This window comes from Monodelphis domestica, chromosome 1 (assembly GCF_027887165.1).
Source record: "Monodelphis domestica isolate mMonDom1 chromosome 1, mMonDom1.pri, whole genome shotgun sequence".
Classification (NCBI taxonomy): Eukaryota; Metazoa; Chordata; class Mammalia; order Didelphimorphia; family Didelphidae; genus Monodelphis; species Monodelphis domestica.
In genome coordinates this window covers 614,832,224-614,848,640 of record NC_077227.1, presented here as the reverse complement: position 1 = coordinate 614,848,640, position 16,417 = coordinate 614,832,224, and the positions used below count along the sequence as shown (strand labels likewise).

Sequence of the window (16,417 nt, the reverse complement as noted above, 5' to 3'; positions counted from 1 at the left end):
TAAAAATGAGATTGTGGTCGCCATTTATAAAATTAACTCTTAAGTCATGAGCCTGTTAGCTGCTCTTAACAACAATTTAGTTTAATAGAGATATAGTAAAAGAAATGTAGGAAGGAAGTAGAAAGTATTTCCTAGCTAGATACTCTATAATTTGTCTGAAGAAGTCCAGCTCACCACCCAGCAAGGGCTCCCTCAAGTCTTGATCTCCGTGTGGAGTTGCAGAAGTCTCTTCAGCCAGAAATCCTGGTGATGTCCTCAGCAAGGGTTCTACCAACATAAGTCTCTTCCTTCAGTTCCAATCATTCACCTAGCAAGCCTCTCTAGTGCAGCAATCTCCAACCCAGAACAAACCCATGAGAAAGGTTTCTCTCAAAAAGACCAGGAATCCATCCACAAGAAAGTTTTCTCCCAATAGACCAGGAATGAATCCTCCTCCAGGAGAGTCTCCTCACCGGAAGAGTCAAGGAATGAATCAATATTTGTTTTGGTCTCCTCTTTTATAACCCTGTCCCTACATCACTTCCTGTCACTCCCCCACTTCACAGGAACCAATCATAGCTTCCCAATTTGCCTGCACTGTCCAGGATCAGGGTGGCAGTGCTTGTGGCCTTTGGAGGTATGAAAAAGTTTTAGTAAGTGACTTGTGAATTGTCTTACTTGGTGACTTGTTAAGTGTTAAGTAGGGGTACTTTAAGTTTTTGATTGATTAACTCAGACAAAAGGAGAGTTAATTCTACCTTCACAGAACTGATAAACAAAAAGAAGCTAGATGTAATTTTATCTATACATATATCATTTGGGGGGGGTGGAGAAAGGGGAATGCCTGGGAACTTTAATGTAACTAATTAATTTTTTTAAAGTATATCATAGAGTAATATTAGTAGTTTCCCATCCAAAATTTTATTTGTAATTTTATTTTTCATCTTTTTCATCTGATACTTGGTTGGCATTTGTTGAAATTGTCATAAAGGTTTAAATTTGAACAAAATTTGTAGGAATCCAAATGTATTTTTAAACACTGTGGACCTTACTTAGATCCACAAATCAGGGACAGGAAAGAAAATCAGTGGTTGGTTGATTCACACTTTTCATAGTATATTATCTTTAGGGGGCAGTTAGGTGGCAGTTATAGTTATAGTTATAGTGGCAGGCTAGAGTCTGGAAGATTCATCTTCCTGAGTTCAAATCTGGCCTTGCACCAGTTGTGTGACCCCGGACAAGTAATGTAACACTGTTTGCCTCAGTTTCCTCATTTGTAAAATGAGCCATAGAAGGAAATGGTAAACTATTCCAGTACATATCTTTGCCAAGAAAACCCCAAATTGGGTAATGAAGAGTTTGGCCTGACTGAAATAACTGAACACCAAACAAAATCATTGTTAGGTGGTTGTCCAAAGATCTGCACAAGCACTAGCTTAACAAGATTTAGAAATGGTCTAAATTTATAAAGCCTGATCTTTAACATTAACAAAAAAAGTAACCTTCCAAAGAGTCTTCTGACTTCCCTTCACCTCTGCTCAACTTCCCCTACAGTGATCATATGAAATAATAATGGATCCGTTATAAGCCTGACTCATATTCCTTTGGACAGGAAAGATAAGAGATATGGAGGAAGTATCCTTCTGAGGAAAGACTATCTTTGACTTTTTCTTTTTTTTATCAACTTGGATATATGTCACTGACATTTCTGAGCTCACCTAAATAAACACAGTGCCCAACTGAATATGACTACATGGACACAACCAGATTAAAAAGGCTTCAATCAATCAACATCTACATCTAAGACACTGTATTAGGCCTTATTCATTGAAAATAAAATTGACAAGGGGAGGGAGAGGGGCAGAATCGACCTTATTATGATTATAATTCACAAGGTCCAAGACTAGTCTGACCTTCTTTTGAGTTTCCCTGACTGATTCTCCTAATATAGAGGTGCTATTTAGCATGATAGGAGATGATGAGTAGACCTCTCAGTTCACTGGTATAGGGAATTCCTGGGTGAGGAAACTTTACTCATGCAAGTTGGCATCATTTCTGCAATTTATTATATAGTCTTGAGAAAGAGTTGCCTAGGGAGGGCAATTGAGAGGTTAAGTGATTTTCCTGGTCTAAAAGCCATCAGCTGACTCCCCCATGATACAATAGCCTTATAGCCAAACATTAAAAGGAATAAAAATTGGGGAGGAGAGAGAAAGGAAGGAAAAGGAGAACAAATGGATAATTGAAATTAAAATAACAAGTTCCATTAAGTGTTTACCATTTCACAAAAAGTCAATTAAATTTTACCCCAAGTAACCAGTACACATTTGGTTTAAGTCAGATATTTATAGTCAGTGAAGTTGTAGAGTCCAGCACTCAAACCAAGTACCAAGAGCAAGTAGCATAAAACTCACATGCCTAAGAAAATGAAACAGGAAAAACAAAGTCCTCATCCAACTCAAAGGATTTTTTCCAAAATACTCAGTTAGACACTCAAGGGCAACAACCCAATCTAAAAATCTACTGGACTAATCCTAACCCTAACCTAAAGAAGATTATGAAGCACTGTAATAATTTATATATTTTTCAGTGGATCCATGACCTCTTCCATGTGTATGGAATGATAAAGTTCATAACCCATCCATGCCAAGAATCCAAGGATTTTTTTCCAGGCTCTTCTATCAAGCTGCCAGGGAAAGAGTACAACCTAATGCACACACAGGGACTTTCATCTAGGTATCTTTACACTGCCTAATTATCAATGGGGTATGTGGACTACCCTTCAGTTTTCTGATTCTATGAGTCATCTCATGACTCTACATCTCTCTACCAAGGTTCTCAGTGAACAGGATGGAAGGAGGGGCACGTCTATAGACAGACCACATGAGATTTACCTTATTAAGTAAGTTCCCTCAGTCTATTTTTAGCAGCAGCAGCATCTTGTTGTTCAGTAGCCAGCAGCTTTTCCTTCTCTTCCAGTTGTCGCTTCAAAACTGCTACTGGATCACCTTTTTGAGTAGCCTATAAATGCACCAAGAAATTCAAATTAATACCTAAGTAATGCCTGGTTCTACTATAGTTTCTTGGACTCAACAGTAGGAGGCACTGTAGTACTACAAGCACAGAAAATGCTGAAATAACAGTTTATATTTTCAGGTTTCAAACAAAAGCTAATTTTCATGGTTTTGTAGGTTTTATGATTTATTTAAAAATCAAGCTAACAGACTTATTTCATTCTCTGAAGAACCCTAAGAAGTACATGCTAATATATTATTATCCCCATTTTATAGATGGGGAAATGGAGGCTTGTAGTCAACAGCTCAGAAACATCAGAGGTGGAACCACATCTCTCTTGACTCCATATCTCATTGTCTCTCTACTACACTACGGAGGGGAAGGGATCACAAGAGGTCATTTGGTCAATTCTCTGCCTGCAGAGTGTGTGTGCCTGCAGGCCACATTTGAAAATAATACTTTCCAAGAGAATAATTCTTTGTCTCATTAAGTACCAAGAACATTAGAGTTAATAATACCAGTAGATATTTGTTAATTATTTCAGCCTTCTGCAACTGGGAAATCTTCATTATGGCTATTTAATTGAGTGATAGTAGTAAGTAATATGTCCCATGTCAATGGCAAGAAGGATGGATGGGAGGGAGCAGAAAAGTAGCAGAAAGACCTCAAAGGAGGCTACTAAAATAGCTCGGGAGATTAGAAACAAAGACTTGTATTAGGGTGACAGTGGTCAAAAAATAAAATGTGAGCATAGAATAAGCATACCTGAGAAGGAGAGCAAGATGATGAGGAGGGATAACAAGGAAAGCCAAGTAAGAATGGTGTGTCCCTAAACAAAAATGAAGTCCAAAAGGGAAGGTTTGAGAAGAAAGTTTGGTTCTTGCTGTATTGAGTTCAAGAATCTGATGAGATATTGACACCTAATCTGTTGCCAAATCTTGTTTAGTTGTTCATCTCCAATCACAGGATTGCTTGCATCCAACTCTTTCTATCCCCTCAGAACTAGCACCTTAGTCCAGGCCTTCATCACCACCTACATGTATTACAACAGCTTTCTAAGTGGCTTCCTTGACCTTCTTGATTCTTTCCCTTCTCCAATCCATTCTCTAAATACCTAGCAAACTGATATTTCCAAAAGAGAGGTCTGACCAAGTTACTACCATCCACAAGAAATTTCAATGAGTCCCTGCTGCCTCTAAGATAAAAAAATAAACTCCTATCTCACTTGGCTTCAAGCTCTCTTTTCAGTTTGATTTCCCATGACCCTACCACTTCTGCACTCTATATTCTAGTCAAGCCAGAGTACCTGCAACATCCCAGGTATGATGCTCCTGTCTCACATGCTTGGAATGCTTGCTCTCCTTACCTTGTCCTGAAATCCCAGACTTCTATCAAAAGTCAGTTCACTCTTCCCCAGGGGGGTAGTGCTTTCCATACAAGCACTCCAGAAATTTACTTAGTATTTCCTTATGTGGATACTAATTATTCCTTTCAGCAGAATGTAAACTCCCTGAGGGCAGGGAGTGACTGTTTCATGTCTGGTACCTTGGCAACCAGTACAATAGTTGGCACATACTAAATGCTTAATAAAAGCTTATTTGAATTGCACTGAATACCCTCTGAACATTGACCAACAAAGGTCTAGAGCTCAGAGAAGAAAAGTCATCTGTTCAGCACTTACTTTGTGTTGCCAAGCACTGGGGATACAATATAGGGAAAGATACAGTCCCTGTCCTCAGAGAGCTTACAGTTGAATAAGGGATGTCTTGGTGGTGTGAAGATAGAATTAACTCTCCCTTTGTCTATTTTTAGCTAATCAAATCAATAACTAAAGTGTCTCTACTTAGCACTGGTAGATCACTAGGTAGGAGAGTTCACAAATCACATACTAGCTGACACCTCCAAAGGCCACAACCACTGCCCTCCCCTGAGGAAAATTGAGATGCTGTGATTGGTTCCTGTGAAGAGGGGGAGAGACAGGAAGTGATGTTGAGAAAACTGCTTTAAAAAGGACAGCCTGGGCATTCAGACTCTCTCTGAGTTGGTGAGAGGGGCTGGAGAAACTCTCTTTCCTTCCTTGGCTTTTGGAATCTGTTGGATTCTGTGTTGGTGAAACAATGGCTGAAGACACCACAGGCACTGCTGGCTGAGGACTACCAGGAAATCCACATGGAGACTGGGACTTGGGGAAGCCCCTGCTGGGGGCTGAGCCAGACTTCACCGGAGTCGCATTTAGGGCTGGTAGGCTAGATCAGATTTCTTACATTTCCCACTTTCAATATCTCTACCTTGTAAATAAAAGCTGATAACAGTCATTTTGACTTAAGGGCTAACATTTTATAATTGGCAACCACTTTTATAATTCTTATAACCAAAATTTAAATCTTACAGTAGGGTGGGATGTGGGAAGGAGAGGAGAGGGAAGAGAAGAGTGGGGAAGGTGCCTGGCACAGGGGTTTGTGGTTAAAGACAGGAAAGATGAAGAAAGCACAGTCAAGAAGGGAATGAAGGTTGGCTGGTCTAGACCACTCTATAAAATAGAGGAACTTAACAATGGGAGGAAGGGGCTGAGGCTGCAAATGAGATATGATGTCGAAGTCTAGAAGTCGGAAGCATAGTCAAGAGGGAAATGAAGGCTGGATGGCCTGGGCCACTCTCCAAAATGGAGACTCCAGGCAGAGGAAATCACCAAGGGAGGAAGGGGGCCTGGTGCTATGTGAATAAGGTGGGGTGATGAGGCGCTCTGGGAGTAGAGAAGTCTGTCAACCAAGAAACTCTAAGAACATAAAAGGGCCAAGGACATACCTGAGGAAAATGTCTGTAATTAAAGGCAAGGGGGCGAAGCTGGGTGGCTCAGTAGATTGAGAGTCAGGCCTAGAGATGGGAGGTCCTAGGTTCAAACCTGTCCTCAGACACTACCCAGTTGTGTGACCCTGGATAAGTCACTTAACCCCCATTGCCTAGCCCTTACCACTCTTCTGCCTTGACTCCAAGATGGAAGGTAAGGGTTAAAAAAAAAAAAAAACCTTTGACTCCTGCTCTTGTTTTGCAGATTAAGAAACTATGCAACTATGTTAAACAGATGTTAAGTACACAGTATTGGTTAAGGGCCCCCATAAAAATAAATGAATGAATGAATAAATAAATAAATAAATGAATAAATAAAGGCAAGGAAGAGGCCAATGGAGGAGACAGAGAGATAGGAAAAGAACCAAGAATCCCTGATCTCAAAGAAGTAGAATAGTCAAGTAGTTAGAGCTACTAAAGACCTTCAGAAACAGTCAGGGCTAAGAATTTTTATTATTAAAGTAAATTATTTATTAATTTTTCATTAATTTTATTTTTACATTAATTTTAATTTATTAATATTTTGGTGTTTATTTTATTTATATTATAGAAATATATAATATTTAATACTTTGCTATATTTATATTAATTTTAATATTAAGGGAGGGAAAGTAAAAGCCATTCCTGCTTTCACCTGTGTGGCATGTACTGAGTAATGTACTGAGTATTACTATGTTATCCATTTTACAGGTGAGGAAACTGAGGATTACAAAGGTAAAGTCACACAGCTGGAACTGTCAGCATCACAGTTTCAATCTATGGCTCCTTATTCTGAGTCCATCATTCCTCTCACCAAACCATGCTGCTTCAAAAGTAAAAACAAACTACATGACTTTTGTGTAATCTGTTCGCATAAGAGGAAACCAAATGCCAGGGGTTACTTCAGGTTCAGATTCACACCAGAAAAAGAAATTGCTGAGAAGAGAACTAAAGTATTTCCAAGTAGCTTTGTAAAGGGATATAATACTTTATTAAGTGGTCATCATTGTATCCCTTCTCCTCCAATCCCACTAGTTGTCTTCACATCTTGTGGATTCTGTGCCTCCACATCTCCCATCCATCCCATATAGAGCCAATTCCTAATTCAGCCCTTCATCAAGTCTTTCCTATATTATTACAACAACTTCTTAAACAGAGTCTCTCCCCTTCCCAATCTATCCTCCAGTTACTAAGAAGGGACTCCAAAAGCACAGGTGTAGCCATGTCACTCACTCATCCATGAAGTTTTGGTGGTTCTCTACTGCCTCTATGATAAAAGACAAATCCCTCTGTGTAGGTTTAAAGACCTTCACACTGTCTTTCCTGGCCAAGTCCACAACTTCCTTTTTGCTGTTGCATGTGCAAGCTACCTCTTATCCCTGGGCATGTTCCTCTCTAACCTCTGCCTCTTGGAACCCCAACCTCCCTTCAAGGCTCAGGTCAACTACCAGCCCTTATCAGAGGCGTTCTCTGATTGCCCTCCTCCCCCACCATGATAATTCTCTCCCCAAACATCAAACGACTTTGTACTTATTTTTTAAATATATTTTATATTCACTTAGGGCAAATAGCAAATGGTTTGTGAGTTGAATTGAACTACTGTTAAGAAGGCTGAGGGGCAGAAGATGAGATTCTCCCCTGTAAGTACTTAATGGAAACTCTCAGAATATAAACTACTACAAAGCAAATTCTTAGCTCAAAAAGGAACCTAAGAAGCTAGTCTAAGTTAAACTAGCAAACACTAACAGAAGAATTATTTGTTCATAAATCTACCACTGTAAAATGGGGGTAATAATATCACCTACCTCAAAAAGTTATTTTGAGGCTCAAATGAGTTAAGATATGTAAAGCACTTTGCAAATTAATGCTTATTAGTAATAATGCCTATAAAAATAGGATATTCAACCATAATTCTAAACATTTAAAGACAATTTTTCCTAAAAAGAAGATGGCACTATATTACCTCTCCTAGGTTCAGTTGGGCAAATCTGGACTGCATTCCTGTGGGCTTTCCTAGCAGAGAGAAAGGAACAGAAAGGAGGAAGGATGAGGAGGGAGAAAGAGAGAGAGAGAGAGAGAGAGAGAGAGAGAGAGAGAGAGAGAGAGAGAGAGAGAGAGAGAGAGAGAGAGAGAGCGAGCACTGCAAAGGGAGGCTGCTGCTCTACATCAGAGCAGATCTAGGTCAGAAGGCAAGGCTGAGAAGACTGGAGACCAAGAGTTTTCCCAGAGCCACCAAAAAGAAAGGGAATAAAAGCAAAAGCAGAGCAGCCAGAATCCTGCTCCTTCCACTGCTGGGCAGCAAGAGACACACAGACATGCAGCCAAGTCCAAGCTAAAACTCCAGAATCCTGACTATGACTTCTGATCAAACTACATCACATTCCTAGTCATGTGTCCTCCTCTTGGCTCCACCTCTTTGTTGGTGAGGGCCACCCATCCATGCTGGAAGCTCTGCCACTAGAAATTGTTTGGAAGGGACTTTTGTCCTTGCCATAAAAGGAGCAAAGATTCATCTTCAGGGCTGGAGGTCTATAGTCCTGCCCTGTGTCAATGATAGGCAGCTTCCCCCTCAGAATTTGAATCATCTCTAATCAGATTATTTCTACCAGTTATAATGAGAATAGTGAAGAAAGGGGGAAAAGAGAGAAGGGAAAAAATTTACTAAGCACTTACCATATGCCAGGCATTGTGCTAAACATTTTACAAATATTTCATTTGATAGTGAGTGGAAGAATCCTTTCACTGCCTTCTTCCTCATTTTAAATAGCCAGAAGCTATCAGATATTTATTATGACAACAGGATAAGAGAGTGGAAGAAACATCTAATACGGTTATAACATTTCCAAGGAAAGGAGAAAACTAACCTTCAGTGGAACCGATCTAGAATTATAAGAAATTTCAGTCTAACCTACCTCTTTGTTTTACAAGACAAGGAAACTAAGGTCTAGGGGAAGTTAGACTACCTTTCAGCTTCATTATACCTCACTCTCCTCTGTGTACTTTATGATCCAACCATACTGGGATTTTTGCCATTCCTCAGCCAGGATACAATCTCCTATGGTCCCCTAGGTTTCTTCAAGACTCAGTTCAAAAACCACCTTCTCTAAGAGATCTTTCCTAAGCTCTATCTAGAATAGCTGCTAGTCCCTTCTCCTCCAAGGTTATTATCTAATTTTTAAGTTTTGGTACATAATCAACCTATGAAGAGCTGGACCTGAAATCAACAAAACTTTCATTTGAATTCTGCCTCTAATATTTATTAGTTGGGTAATCATGGGGTATGACACTTGAACTTTTCAGTCTCGGTTCTCTCTTCTGAAAAATGGAGATAATAATAACACTTTCTTCACAGGTTGTTTCAAGGAATAAATGAGATAGCATATGTAGTGCTTTGCCAAACTTAAAGGACTATGTTAGCTTAATTATTGATTATTAACTATGTAAAACAACAAAGTATCAAAAATATTACATGCACAATATTTTCTCTTATAGGCTACAAAATTCTCAAAAAAACAAGGACATATTTCGTCTGTTCCCCCCCACCCCCCCTTTATAACAAGGGCCTCACACACAGTAGCGATTGATAAATGCTTGATGGCTGACTGAGTGATGATTGCCCATGGTCAGAGACAGTATCAGAGGTGAGATTTAAACTCAGATCCTGACTCCAAAGCCAGGGTCCTTTCTACCATACCAGGGTGCCTCAATCAAGTCCATCAAATTACCAAACAGAGAAGTAGCTGAGAACTCTTCAAAAGTAAATTTCATGTAAAGGCATACCACTAGTAATTCCACTCTAGCCAATTCTCCTAGCAGATTCTTCTCCAGGGTGGGAATGCTTGGGATACAGCAGCTTGCATAATGAGAAGTAGAATCTGTTATTAAGCTAAAAAGACTGGTAGAATTTATAGCTAATGATCTGGCATTAAACTTCACCTCCATATCACCATGTCCCAGAAGACTAGGCTTAATGAGCCAATTAAACCCCTTAGGAAGCATAAGACTATGGACCAATATAATTGTTGCTGCTCAAACTCAGCAGAAGAGACAGTCCACTTTCTAGTTCCACATAGTGGAATTTAGCCTAGTCCTCTAGGAGTGCATTATCATCTCAAGTCACTGACTAATGCTAGCAAGATGGCAGCTGCTATTTTAGGTGATGAAGAAGCCAGCATTTTTTCTTCAGAGGGTACTGATGTCCCTCCCTAGATGTCCCTATATAGAGTCTTTCCCATATAAACATCAGAAACTCTGAGGCAATAAATGCCATTTGATAAATTTTAGTGGCAAGCCAGATGCAAGGAAACTTAGCTCTGGAGCAAATATTTGGCCATCTCTCAAGGCTGAGGCTGGGTACATTCTAGGATGTCTCTTATTATGTCTAGAAATGATGAAAAATCTCACAGGTAAAATTGTTTCGTTCATTTTAATTTGCAAAGATAAATATAGGTTATACCACACCTCTGGAAGGAGGATTTTGGTCACATGATAGGGAGTAAAGACTCCAAAAGGTACAGAAGTCACTACTGTAGGGATGTGTACCAGAAAGCGGAGTATTAAATTCAAAAAAGGATTTATTAAATTCTAGCTAGATGTTAGGGACAGAAAGACTAAAACTAAAACAAAAGCAGGCCCCTGTCATCAAGAAGGTTCTGATCTACTTGGAATGTCAGGATCCAAGCTTCTGACTCATTCCAGTAAGTTTCAAACATGAAATATTCTGCATTATCCCACCCTTGTTCGTGGTTATCTTGAAGATATAGCTTGGAATATTTCTATCTTACCTCTAAGATCACTCTTCCCCTTACCCCATCAGTTCTTAGGAATTAAGCATTTTTAGAATACATTTTGGGCATACAAAATATGCTCACCATCCCTACCCCAACCCAAGGACTGCATGATCCCCTGTAACAAGGTGATACAAAGACTGGTTAGAACGTCTCTCTACTGAGAAGAGAGGACATTTCATTATCAAATGACAGAATCACAGATTTAAGGAAAAAAAGAGTCCCAGTCTCAGATATTTCTAGGACAAGTATATCACACTGGTAGTAAAGATTTGAAAGCAGGTCCTCCAACTCCAAATTCAGGGCTCTTTTTATGTTGAACAACATTGAGTATAGAACTTCTAATAAAGGTGATCTGGGTTCAAATCCTGCCTCAAATCATCTGTAAAATGGGGGCAATCTTAATAGCTTCTACCTCAAAGAGATGTGAGAACCAAATAATACACATAAAATGCTCTGCAAATCTTAACAGAAATGCTAAATAAATCTTAGCTATTATCATCATCATCTTCATCATCACTTTATTTAAAATTAAAAAAATAAATAAATAAACCCTTACCTTCCATCTTGGAGTCAGTACTGTGTATTGGTTCCAAGGCAGAAAAGTGGTAAGAGCTAGGTAATGGGGGCTAAGTGACTTGCCCAGTGTCATAAAGTTAGGAAGTGTCTGAAGCCAAATTTGAACCCAGGGCCACAAGTCTCTGAGCCTGATATCACCACTTTAAAGTGAAGGCTTGAAACTGTTATTGGTCAGGATTGATGTTTGTGCAGCTCAAAGGTGATTAGAATGTAGCAGAAGACAAGATATATTTGCATTGTGATGAAACTCAGAGTGGAATAAAGACAACAAGACAGTATTTTTCTCTGAAAAGAAAAGCAAGGGACAATTGTTTTATAGGCATTTTCTTTCCAGCTTAACAAATCTGGCATGAGTTCATTAGTGTGATACATTCACATCTGGGAATACATCACCATGAGCACAGCTGCATCTTCCTACAGAGGCTGTGAGTGGCACGAGGGCTACATAACAGTTTCTATTTGTTTTCATTCATGTGGGGGAGGGGAAGAGTAGAAACACACATGTACATGTGTATAAACCTGTACAAGTCCATACAGTCACCATTAAAATTTTTGCAGTGTCAAAACATTACCTACCTTATGCCAGGTATCCTGAACCACGCCAGCTTTCTCGGATAATATTTCAATGAGACAATGGGCTTCCCCTTCATTGAAAACCGTACTTCGAAGGGTAGACACCAGAGTCTTGTAGGGGAGATAGAGAGGGCCATCAGAATCTGCTGGAGCTATAAGGAGAAAGAAGCATTTATTGAGGACCACGTTAAATAATATGTACATGTCATGTACATATGGCATCAATCATTATTATTCACACACACCAAATCAGGTACTATGGGGAAGTTTTTAATTAGGACCAATTTAACCCCAACCCTCATTAACACTAGAACCAGAACTAGAGGAGATTAAGTTTAGAAAAGGTATGATTGCTTTTAGCTCTTAGAACTTACAGTCTAGTTATCAGGAGAAAAGGAAAAAAACAACAACTCCCCCATGATTTCATAACTGAACAAAGAGGGAATGTGAAGGCTTATCCACTTTCTGATTATTCAATATGCCAAGAAACTGACGGACTAACAATTAAGGTAAAGTATATTTCCTTTTAGGAGAGATTCAAAAAAAGGAGTAAGAAAAATGAAGAGGAAACTGACCTTTCAGTTTCTTTGAGAAAACACTCATTCTTTCTTATCACTGCATTTAACAATTCCCTAGCTTTTACAGCAAGACAAACCACTTTTTTTCCTTGCAAAGTAAGGTAGTTGCTTTCAAGTGGTCAAATTTTTCAACAACTGTATTCACTTTTCCCAAAATATTTCCTTCCCCAACTGGCACTAATGATAATCCACTCTAACTCTTCCCCTGATCTGCTTAAGTGGGCAAGAGTCCCAGGACAACATACCAAGGATAACAAAAATAAGACAAAAAATCCAGCGGTTCTTTGATGCTTCATGCATCCTGATTTCTTTTAACTCTCAGGCAGGCCCCATCCCCTTTTGCATTGCTTAATTTCTTCTGATAAAATGATGAAATTCTCAAAATTAATAAAACTATTCATTATTTTCCCCCTTCCCTCATGGTCTTTCTCGAGAACAGACAAATGGTGTAGTGTTATAATCATGGAGTCAAAAGAATTAAGGTAAAAACCTAGCTCTGCCATTTATTTTCTGTGTGATTTTGAACAAGTCATCCATCCTTTTTCAGTCTCTTACCTCTTCATCTGTAAAAAGAGTAGATCATACTAAAAATATCCAAGATCTTTTCCAGCACCAAATTCAAGAGAGGTTTCAAGACAGGGATTTTCTTTCCCCTTGAACTACCTTAGTCAGTAGTTTATTAATGATGTCTTTAAAGAAATGCTCAAATGTCTCAAATGATCATAAATTTAGAGTTAAAGGGAGCCATCTGTTCTAAAGTTTTCATTTTATAGATTAGGACACAACTAAAAAAAGACTTTAAGTGACTTACCCAAAGTCATACAGGTCAGAAGTGGCAAGGCCGGAATTTGAATCCAGAACCTGACTCCAAATCCAACAGTATCCTTTCCCCTTCCCAACAACTAATTAGTTGTCATCTCTGAAAAAATACCTACAGGGATTTTTTTGGTTTGTTTGTTACCAATTTTTGACCATTTCCTCAAATGCTCTTTCTCAAGACTCATAAGCTCAAAAAGACATCCATTCAGTTCAGGAATTAGCACAGGTTGAACTCAGATGCCCTGACTCATAAGAGAAGATCCAGTTAAAGCACTTGCCACCAATTTTCTCTTGACATAGTTCAGATCTATTCTGCAGTTGAGTATCTACTAAGTAAACAAAGGAGGTTTATAAATAGCTGCTATATTGCTAGATTGCCAAGCCCACCTAAGACCAAACAAAAAAGACAGTTGGAGGGGGCAGAGAGGGAGAGGGAAAGACTTCCCCAGTAACATTCAATTCTTTACTTGTCATGATAATTCCACTTACTAACCAGAATATTTTCATTACAAGTCAGAACATTCACTGTAATACCTTAATAAATGGAATGGGAGAAGTGGGTGAAATTCAGGTTCTTAGGAATACCTTCAATTTGCATGTTTGGACTACAGAACCCAAAGGAAATTGAATAACTAAGTACTGTATTGTGTTAAAGTTCCAAGACATAGAGTAAGCTTTTTGAAATTGCCTTTCTCTCCACGCTTGGCAGCAATGATCTCCTGGCTGCAAACAGGTGGTGAGGAAATAGGGAATGGGGAGGGAAGAAGAGGAAATGCAGTTTATCAATGGTTCTTCAGGTGGACTGTTAAAAAAGAATCCAACTTGCTAGATTCATTACATGCACTTAACCTTTCATCCTTCCCCACATTATTACTCCATGAAAAGGGGAAGATTATCTTTCAATCACTAAAGATTCCATCAAAATACTGTGGATATCAACACGTTGGCAACTCCTCCAGAAAGCCTGATGCATCCCTTATTCCCAACTCTCCCCCAACCATTTTAATCAGAATGTCCTCCATGAGGACTACTCCTAGAAAAATGGAGAAATCTTCTATTCAAGCACACACAGCACTAACTAAATGTGGCATTCATTAAAAGAAGCCTGTATAATGAAGTTTGCAGATGTCTCACCAGAGAACTGTATTTCATTTCATTTCAATTTGTTATCTCAAACATTCTACACACTATCTCTAGTTAACACAATTCTATAGTACTTGGGAGTGTACTAAGTAGTTTAATCTGACCTCACAACAACCCTGTGAGATAGATATTACAGGTACTATTATGTCCATTTTGCACATTAAGAAAATTAGGCTCAGAGAATGTTTGTGGTAAAGCACAAATTAAGTTATCAGACTGTGTTTGAGCTCACAACTTCCAGACTCCAACTCTTTCTCCATTAGGCCCAAAACATCTACAAAACATGAAAGAATCACTGAGGAATGGATACTTAATTATTTAGAAGATGATTTTAAGTGTTTATTTGTGATTTATGACAACATTGGTTGCCATGGCCAAAATTGCTGGCCTACTGGTGATAAGCTTTGGGGCACTTAGCTAGGATGACTAATGCCTCTGGAAAACTGGCTCCATTTGCTGCCAACACCATATTTTTTAGTCTTTCTAGCATGATAGAACCCACTATAGCTGTAGCTTTCCAGAACCTGGAGTCATCTCTATTCCAGGATTCTAGAGAGGCATTAGTGAAGAAGTCTCCATTCTAGAATTTTCATATCCTGATATTTTCTGGTATCAGTTACTCTAATAAAGCTTTTCAAGGGTAGCTGGGTGGCTCAGTGGATTGAGAGTCAGACCTAGAGACGGAAGGTCCCAGGTTCAAATCTGGCCTCAGATACTTCCCAGCTGTGTGACTCTGGGCAAATCACTTAACCCCTATTGCCTAGCCCTTACCTCTCTTCTGCCTTGGAACCAATACACAGTATTGATCCCAAGATGGAAGGTAATCTATAAAGGGAGAGGGGAGTAGGACAGAAAAGGAGCTTCCTCATCCATGAATAGCTAACCAAAATTTTTTGCTATTTCCATTCTCCCAAGTGATATAAAGCAAGGCCCAAATAAAACTTCAAAATAGGAAACTTTCTAACAACAACATGTTTTTATGAATCGATTCTTCAACTTTAGGCAATTCACAAATGACTAGTGAATTCTGAATGCTAGTATATAACAACTACTCTTAAAACTTTCTACCTTTTTCAGACTTTTAATGAACCTTCAGATATTCTAATAAACTTAACTTCATGCAGACCTCAGCAAATAGCCTGTAGGGCAGAAATATTTCAATGATCTGTTGACTAGCTTCTCCCCTTGGCTGCTCTCTCCTCTCTAGAGTATTGTGACATTGTTCTCTCTAGATTTACTTCCTACCCATCTGGCTGCTATTTTTCAACCTCTCCTTCAGTGTGTTAGATTAATTTAATTTTTTTTTAAATAATAAGACTGCTTTATCCACATTTACACTGTAGTCGTTTGCACACAACTTTTAAAATGATAGGAAACATCAGTGCCTACATTATAATACTTGGTACTCTTATCCTGAAAGAATTTATTATCTGGATAAAAGATGAGGCATTTCCAGTTTTAAAATAACAGAGCAGTATTGGAACCATGAGACTAATCAGTGGCACAGAGGATGAGTGGAATTTAAAGGAAGGAGAGATTACTATGGGATAGAGTAGTCAGGTAAGGTTAAGCCTGAACTAGGCCTTGAACTTTTGTGTCCTTTCTATCCCATGGGCACACAACCACAGTGCTCTTTAAGGCAAAAATAAGTACTCTTACAATCTCAGGGAACAAGCACCATTCAGGCTGCTCCCTCAGATTTTTAAGGCTATCCTTCCCCAATACTTAGAAATTCACAAGTACGTTCTTTCTCTAGAACTTAGAAACGTCTCCTGATGAGCTCTATCTTTCTCCTTTATCCTAGGGGCAGACCCAAAGAAGAATGCTCCTAGGATGCAGAAGGGAAAGGTGTTGGTTTTGAAAGTATATTATCTTCTTAACCAGTTTTTTTAAAGTTGATAATATTGCCAGATTCAAATGCAGAAGTCAAAATTTTCAACTTTTTGTTTTTGTGTTTATTAATAGAGACAAGCAATTTTATTACCCTGATTAGTAACAGTGGAGAGGAAGGAAAACTATTCCTAGGATAAGATTTTTTTTCCTTTCCTTTTTTCCCCTGGATAAACTAGTCACAGAAGTTGAGGGCTTGGAATAACAGTGAAGATGAAAGGTACAGTT

At 38.8% G+C, this 16,417-nt stretch overlaps 1 protein-coding gene across 1 annotated transcript in view; it reads right to left on the bottom strand.

Moving 5' to 3' along the window:
• RRBP1 (ribosome binding protein 1) overlaps nucleotides 1–16,417 on the bottom strand; it is a 131,477-nt gene that overhangs the window by 41,417 nt on the left and 73,643 nt on the right. The window contains 2 exon segments of the mRNA XM_056813857.1: nucleotides 2,863–3,000; nucleotides 11,763–11,911. Of these exon segments, the coding sequence (XP_056669835.1) occupies nucleotides 2,863–3,000; nucleotides 11,763–11,911 (287 nt within the window).